General features: G+C 24.7%; 1 protein-coding gene across 1 annotated transcript; it reads right to left on the reverse strand.

Annotated features, from left to right (window-relative positions):
* Positions 1-2,870: 2,870 nt before the first annotated feature.
* BDR25DRAFT_350784 (uncharacterized protein) lies at positions 2,871-3,124 on the reverse strand (the record flags this gene model as incomplete). Its single annotated transcript, XM_033694762.1, has 2 exons — positions 2,871-2,921; positions 2,975-3,124. The coding sequence occupies 2 exons, from the start codon at positions 3,122-3,124 to the stop codon at positions 2,871-2,873; spliced, it is 201 nt and encodes a 66-aa protein (XP_033552248.1).
* Between the last annotated feature and the right edge of the window lie 4,582 nt (positions 3,125-7,706).

The raw sequence follows: 7,706 nt of genomic DNA on the forward strand, positions 1-7,706 counted from the left end.
AAAGCTTTTTTTTTTTAAGTTTAAGTAGTTATTAAATTATTTTATATAGCTTATTTTAGTAAAAGGCCTAGCTTATTAGCCTTACTTAGGTAGTTTTTTTCTAGGTTATTAAAAAGTAAGTCTAAAAACCTTTTATATTAAGTGCTATTTAGGTGTTATTTAGGTGTAAGTGTAAGCATATATCTTAGCATTAAAAAAAGTTAAAGTTTAAAACTTACTTTTAGTAATTAAAAGTAACTTTATGCTAATATAGCTATAGTTATTTTAGAATTAGGTTATAACATCTTATATTTATTACATAGAGTTTAATCTGCTCCTTATAGTGTTAGTAAGTAATTATAATAGTTATAGTATAAAAAATAAAACCTCTTTTAAGTTATTTTCTATTAAATTTAGTTAGGTAAATTATTTAGGTAAGTAGTGTTAATTAAAGATTTAGTTTATATACTAGTTTTTTATTAATGTAACTTATACTATTTACTTTTAAGTTAATAAAAGCTTATATTAAAGCTAATATAGTTTTTTATTATAAATATATAAGAATATTAACTTAGTACTTTTAGTTATTAGTAGGGGACTTAGCTTATAAGTTAGTAAAGATCTAGTGTTAAATTAGTCCTAGAGAGCAACTTAGCCCTAAAACAAGCCTTTTTACAGGCTTCTACTGCTATAGCTGCAGCTATGTTAAGAGTAGTAAAAAGAATTAAAGCTTAAATATAAGTTAAAGCCTTTATAAAAATAAAATTAAAATAGTAAAAATTTTTAATAAGTACTAGCAGCACTACTTATGTAGACTTAAAGAAGAGAAATAAAGTAGTTTTAGAAAATATAACTATACTTACTATACTTAAAATATTAACTTTTTTTTTATAATCTTTACACTTTTTAAAACTAACTAAAGCATAATTTAAATTAATTTTTATTACATTAAGGTTCTTATTTATAACTGCGCTAGTTTAGGGGCGTATTAGAGCTTGTACAGAGAGGAACTTTATGTTATTATTATAGGTAGCAATTAGGTTTACATACGCATTAAAGTTGTTTAGAAGGGGTTCTCCTACTATAGCATGTTATAGTTTAGTTAAAAGGGAGTTATATAAGGCTATAATTAGACTTATCTTATTTAGGCCTATATTAAATGCAAGTTAGTAAAACTTAGTAAAGTGTAAAGTAAAGCTTTTTTTTTTATTATAAAGTGTTTAAGTAACTTAAAGCTGTTAACTTTTTATTTAAGTTTTTATAAGTTACTTATAAAAACACTATAAATTAATTTAAGTTAATAATATTTTTATTTATTAGTAAGTTAATTAAAGCTATTATATTATAGTTAAGTTAAAAGTAGGCATATAGTAACTAAAAGTGTTTAAAAAAAATTAGTCTATATTTCTTTTAAGTTTATATTAAAGCTTATGTAAAAAGAAAAGTAAGTCTTTCTGTTTTTTATTAAACAGTAAAAAATTAAGAAGTTAGTTAAATTTTATTACTAAGTTAAAAAAGTTATAAGTTATAAGTAGTATTAAGTAAAAAAAAGTTAAGCTATTTTTAAACTTTTAAGTAAGCTTTAAAGCTAGTAAGTTCTTAGTTTTTACTACTATAATAAAAGTTAAAGTAGAAATAGACTACTTAATAATATAAAGCTATTTTTTAAAGTCTTTTTAAAAAGCTTTAAAGCTTATAACATAGTAGCTTTTTTATAAAGTAAGCGCTTTTTAAAATGCTTTTTAGCTTACTTTAATAGCTTAGAGTTATGTAAGTACTAAGCTTATTAAATTAAATTTAGAAGCTATTCTTAGCTAGAGTTTTAACATAACATAATGTTATAATTATATATAAGTAAGGTTATAGAGCTTTGTAAAGGTCTAGTTTAATTACTACATAAAGTATTATAGTAAGTACAAGACATTATGTAAGAAATAAAAAAGTTTAAAAGAAAATTAGTAATTAAATACTTAGCTTAAAAGTCTAAGCGCTTTAGGTATAAATTAAGCCTATTTTAGGTTTAGTTAGTGTTAAGGTAGTTTATGCTTAAGTTTATGTCTATGTTATGTTGTATTTATATTAGACGTGCACTAATAATACTCTAGTACGCGTCTAATACAGTTATGTCTAGGATCTAGGGAGGATACCGTGACAGTCTTATAGCTAGGTGTTAGCATCTATGTACACATCTATAAGCTGTATAAGCTAAGTTTAATAGGGCTTACTTACTAATAAAATACGTAATAACTTCTAGCATTAAAAAGTAGTTAGAACTACTCTACTTATCTAAGCTTAACATAATTTTACTATAAGCTTTACATAATATAGTCTAAATCTCTTCTTTTTACTCTATAAAACTGTTATAAAGATATTATAATAGCGCAGTTAAGAAAGTAAAGAGAGTGTTAAGAAAATTAAGTTAATTTTAGGTAATAAAACTTTAACATTTAGCTAAGGTTAATTGCTGTAGCAACTAATTAGATACAACTACCTAGTTAATAAACACCTGCGCTAGAGCACCCTTCTGCTACAGCGTATAAGCTACCTGCCGCCTTGCTCCTGCTACCTCTGCTGCTGCTATAAAGGGATTTAAAGGCCTCTAAGGGCTATCTAGCAGTACACTAATGTTAGCATTAATTTTATAAACTACCTTAAGATGCTTTACTATATAGACATTACTATTAATAAGTTTAGCTGCCTTTTAAACACTAGCTTTATAGTAAGCTTAATAGAGCTACAGCTGCTTCTTCTTATCTGCCTTAGTAACATGCTGCAGATCTGCACTATATCTCTATATAAATAACACCTTCTAGCGCCTAAGAAGTTGCAACTTATGCTTTATATAATATTTTAGCTAATCTGCGCTTAATTTAACGCTAGAACACTATATATTATTCTTGTCCGAATAGTGATATTCGGGCGCCTGGTTGATAGTCACGTGGCTCGGATGCGCCCGGATCCCTGTGCACGGAGATCTGTGCGCAGAGTTTGGGACTATATCAACCCCTTTCCTTCGTACGATAGAAAACAACAAGAAGCAATCAACACTAGTTACCCAACACCCCTGTGCAATGTTTACACCGTGCAAACCTCTCCGTCTCGTACGCATTTGCTGACACCAAGTGCTAGCTAGCAGAGAGTCCATTCAACAATTCTAGTTAATCTTAAAGGTAATTTTAACATTATAGCAGGCATTATTTAGGTGCTCCTTAGCCTAGGTATCTTGCATATGCTTTAAAGGAGTTGCTTCACGCGAGGACAGCGTAGATAGGCTAGGTGAGGCCATGCAGGCCTTCTCTAAGCGTTGGGATGAGGCAGCATGATATATCTGGGTGGCAGAACAGCTAGATAAGGCATGTGAGGATAAGGCTTGTAAGGATAAGGCCTACAAGGATAGAGCCTTGTCACGGTATCCTCCCCGGATCCCAGACATAACTATATTAGACGCGTACTAGAGTATTATTAGTGCACGTCTAACATAAACACAACACAACATAGACATAAACTTAAGCATAAACTGCTTTAACACTAACTAAACCTAAAACAGGCTTAATTTATACTTAAAGCGCTTAGACTTTTAAGCTAAGTATTTAATTACTAATTTTCTTCTAAACTTTTCTATTCTTTACATAACATCTTATACTTACTATAATACCTTATGTAGTAATTAAACTAGACTTTTGTAAAGCTCTATAACCTTACTTATATATAATTATAATATTATGTTATGTTAAAACTCTAGCTAAGAATAGCCTCTAAATTTAATTTAATAAGCTTAGTACTTATATAACTCTAAGCTATTAAAGTAAGCTAAAAAGCTTTTTAAAAAGCGCTTACTTTATAAAAAGCTACTATATTATAAGCTTTAAAGCTTTTTAAAAGAACTTTAAAAAATAGCTTTATATTATTAAGTAGTTTATTTCTGCCTTAACTTTTATTATAGTAGTAGAAACTAAGAACTTACTAGCCTTAAAGCTAACTTAGAAGTCTAGAGATAGCTTAACTTTTTTCTACTTAATACTGCCTATAACTTATAATTTTTTTAATTTAGTAATAAAATCTAACTAACTCTCTAATTCTTTACTATTTAATAAAAAATAAAAAGACCTACTTTTTTTTTTTATATAAGCTTTAATATAAACTTAAAGAAAACATAGACTAATTTTCTTTTAAACACTTTTAGTTACTATATGCCTACTTTTAACTTAACTATAATATAACAGCCTTAATTAACTTACTAATAAATAAGAATATTATTAACTTAGATTAATTTATAGTGTTTTTATAAGTAACTTATAAAGACTTAAATAAAAAGTTAATAGCCTTAAGTTACTTAAACACTTTATAATAAAAAAAAAAAGCTTTACTTTACACTTTACTAAGTTCTACTAACTTATATTTAATATAGGCCTAAATAAGATAGGTCTAATTATAGCTTTATATAACTCCCTCTTAACTAAACTATAACACGCTATAGTAGAAGAACCCCTTCTAAACAACTTTAATGCGTATGCAAACCTAATTACTACCTACAATAATAATATAAGGTTCCTCCTTATATAAGCTCTAATACACCCCTAAACTAGCGCAGTTGCAAATAAGAACTTTAATATAATAAAAATTAATTTAAATTATGCTTTAGTTAGTTTTAAAAAGCATAAAGATTATAAAAAAAAAAGTTAATGCTTTAAGTATAGTAAGTATAGTTATATTTTTTAAAACTGCTTTATTCTTTTTTTTTAAGTCTATATAAGTAGCGCTACTAGCACTTATTAAAGATTTTTACTATTTTAATTTTATTTTTATAAGGGCTTTAACTTATATTTAAGCCTTAATCTTTTTTACTACTCTTAACATAGCTGCAGCTATAGCAGTAAAAGCTTGTAAAAAGGCTTGTCTTAAAGCTAAGTTGCCCTCTAGGACTAATTTAACACTAGATCTTTACTAACTTATAAGCTAAGTTCCCTACTAATAACTAAAAGTACTAAGTTAATATTTTTATATATTTATAATAAAAAACTATATTAGCTTTAATATAAGCTTTTATTAACTTAGAAGTAAACAGCATAAGTTATATTAATAAAAAACTAGCATATAAACTAAATCTTTAATTAATACTACTTACCTAAATAATTTACTTAACTAGATTTAATAAAAAATAACTTAAAAAAAGTTTTATTTTTTATACTATAACTATTATAATTACTTACTAACACTATAAAGAGTAGATTAAGCTTTATATAATAAACATAAAATGTTATAACCTAATTTTAGAATAACTATAGCTATATTAGCATAAAGTTACCTTTAATTACTAAAAGTAAGTTTTAAACTTTAACTTTTTTTAATGCTAAAATATATGCTTACACTTACACCTAAACAACACCTAAATAGCACTTAATATAAAAGGTCTTTAGACTTACTTTCTAATAACTTAGAAAAAAACTACTTAAGTAAAGCTAATAAGCTAGGCCTTTTACTAAAATAAGCTATATAAAATAATTTAATAACTACTTAAACTTAAAGAAAAAAAAGCCTTTAAAGAACTTTTACTTACTTAATTTAAACATAAACTAGGACTTAAATAGTAGATAGACATCTGCTATATAGAACCTGCCCTATTTATAACCCTAGCTTAATAACTAGATTATAAAATCTATGTAGTTATAATTTCTAATATAAACTAAGCTTTAGCTCTCTAAAAACACACTAACTTAAAAATAATAGTCTTTTAAAACTACTATAACTTATTATATGTTTTTTTTAAAATAAGTCTAATAAGCTTTTAATATAATGTTTATATAATTACTAAATAACTTTTAAGCCTAGTAAATAACCTAGTTATAGGCTACTATATAAAATGTTACTAAATAAATTAAAAGTGCTTTAAAAATACTTTAATAAAAACTTAAAAAAAAAGTTTATTTAAGCTAGCTTTTTACTAGTAGTGTTACTTATACTATTTATAAAGAAACCTAGAAGTAGGCTTTAATTTTATATTAACTACTAAAAACTAAACACTATTACTATTAAAAACTAATACTTAATTTTTTTTTTACAAAAAACTTTAAACTAACTAAGTAAAGTAAAGTATTTTATAAAGTTAAATATTATTACTGCTTTTAATAAGCTAAGAATAGTAAAGGGTAATAAGTAGCTAATAGTATTTTAGACCTAATATAAACTATTTAAGTACCTAGTAATGCCCTTTAGCTTAGCTAACACGCCTAGTACTTTTTAACATTTTATAAATAACTTACTTTAACCCTACTTAGACATGTTCTATACTATGTATATTAATAATATTCTAATCTATAGTAATAGCCTTTTAGAGCATAAATAGCATGTACGCCTAGTGCTAAAGGCTATAAAAGAAGTAGGTCTATAACTTAACATAAATAAATGCAAGTTCTACTAATTAAAAGTTATGTATTTAGAATATATAATCTTTATAAATAGTATCTAAATAAACTCTATTAAAGTTTAGACTATACTAGATTAGTAATACCTAAAGAATGTAAAAGATATTTAAGCTTTTATAAAATTTACTAACTTTTACTAATAATTTATTAATAACTTTTTATAGCTAGTAAGCCCTATAATTACACTTACTAAAAAAAAAGTTTAATTTAACTTTAACTTAAATTACTAATAGTTTTTTAACTAACTAAAAAAAGCCTTTACTAAAGCTTTAATACTCTACTACTTTAACTTTAAACTACTAATACTTATAGAAGCTAATGCCTTAGACTATGTAGTAGCAGAAGTTTTTTTCTAGACTAAGCTAGATAAGACTATTAAGCCTATTATATACTTTTTAAAAAAAATAAGTTTTGTAAAAGGTAATTATAAGATCTATAATAAAAAATTACTTACTATAGTATGCTACTTTAAATAATAGCAACTTAAACTAGAAAGTGTAGCGCATCTAATATAGGTCTTATCTAACTATAAGAACTTATAGTACTTTATAACTATAAAATAACTTAGCTACTAATAAGCCTATTAGTTTAAATACTTATTTTATTTTAATTTTAAGATTACTTATTATCTTAGTTAAAATAAAAGGAAACTAGATGCTTTTATAAAGCAATCCTAAAACATCTTTACTTAAAAAGAAGTGTAAAAAGCTTAACACTAAACTTTACTTTAACTTAAGCTATTTTTAAACTTTAACTTAAATAAAATAAATTAAATAATTAATTAAATTATTACTAATAAATATCTAAATAATAAATTTATCTAAGAAACTTTAGACTTACTTTAAAACAGCACTAGTTAGTTAAAAAAGGTAACACTAGCTAACTATAAAAACTAAAATAGTAAGCTATATTACTATAACTAACTTATAATTTTTAATTTTAATAAACTAAGAATTAAACTACTCTAAATTATACATAACTTACCTATTAAAAAACACTTAGGCAGAGAAAAGACTCTTAACCTACTATAGAGAGAGTACTACTAGCCCTACATGTTCTATACTGTACACTAATACATATTATGTTGCTATACTTACTGTAAAGTAAAGGCCTTTTAAAAAAGGTATAATAGCCTACTTAAACTACTCCTAATCTCTAAATAAGCTTAAAAAAATATATTAATTAATTTTATTATAAACCTACTTTTATTTAAAGGGTATATAAATATTATAGTAGTTGTTAATTACTTAACTAAGTATTAACACTTAATACTATGTTTTTTTATAACTGCCTCTAATATAGCCT

The sequence above is a fragment of the Lindgomyces ingoldianus genome, assembly GCF_010093535.1.
Source record: "Lindgomyces ingoldianus strain ATCC 200398 unplaced genomic scaffold BDR25scaffold_5, whole genome shotgun sequence".
In the NCBI taxonomy this organism is placed as follows: domain Eukaryota; kingdom Fungi; phylum Ascomycota; class Dothideomycetes; order Pleosporales; family Lindgomycetaceae; genus Lindgomyces; species Lindgomyces ingoldianus.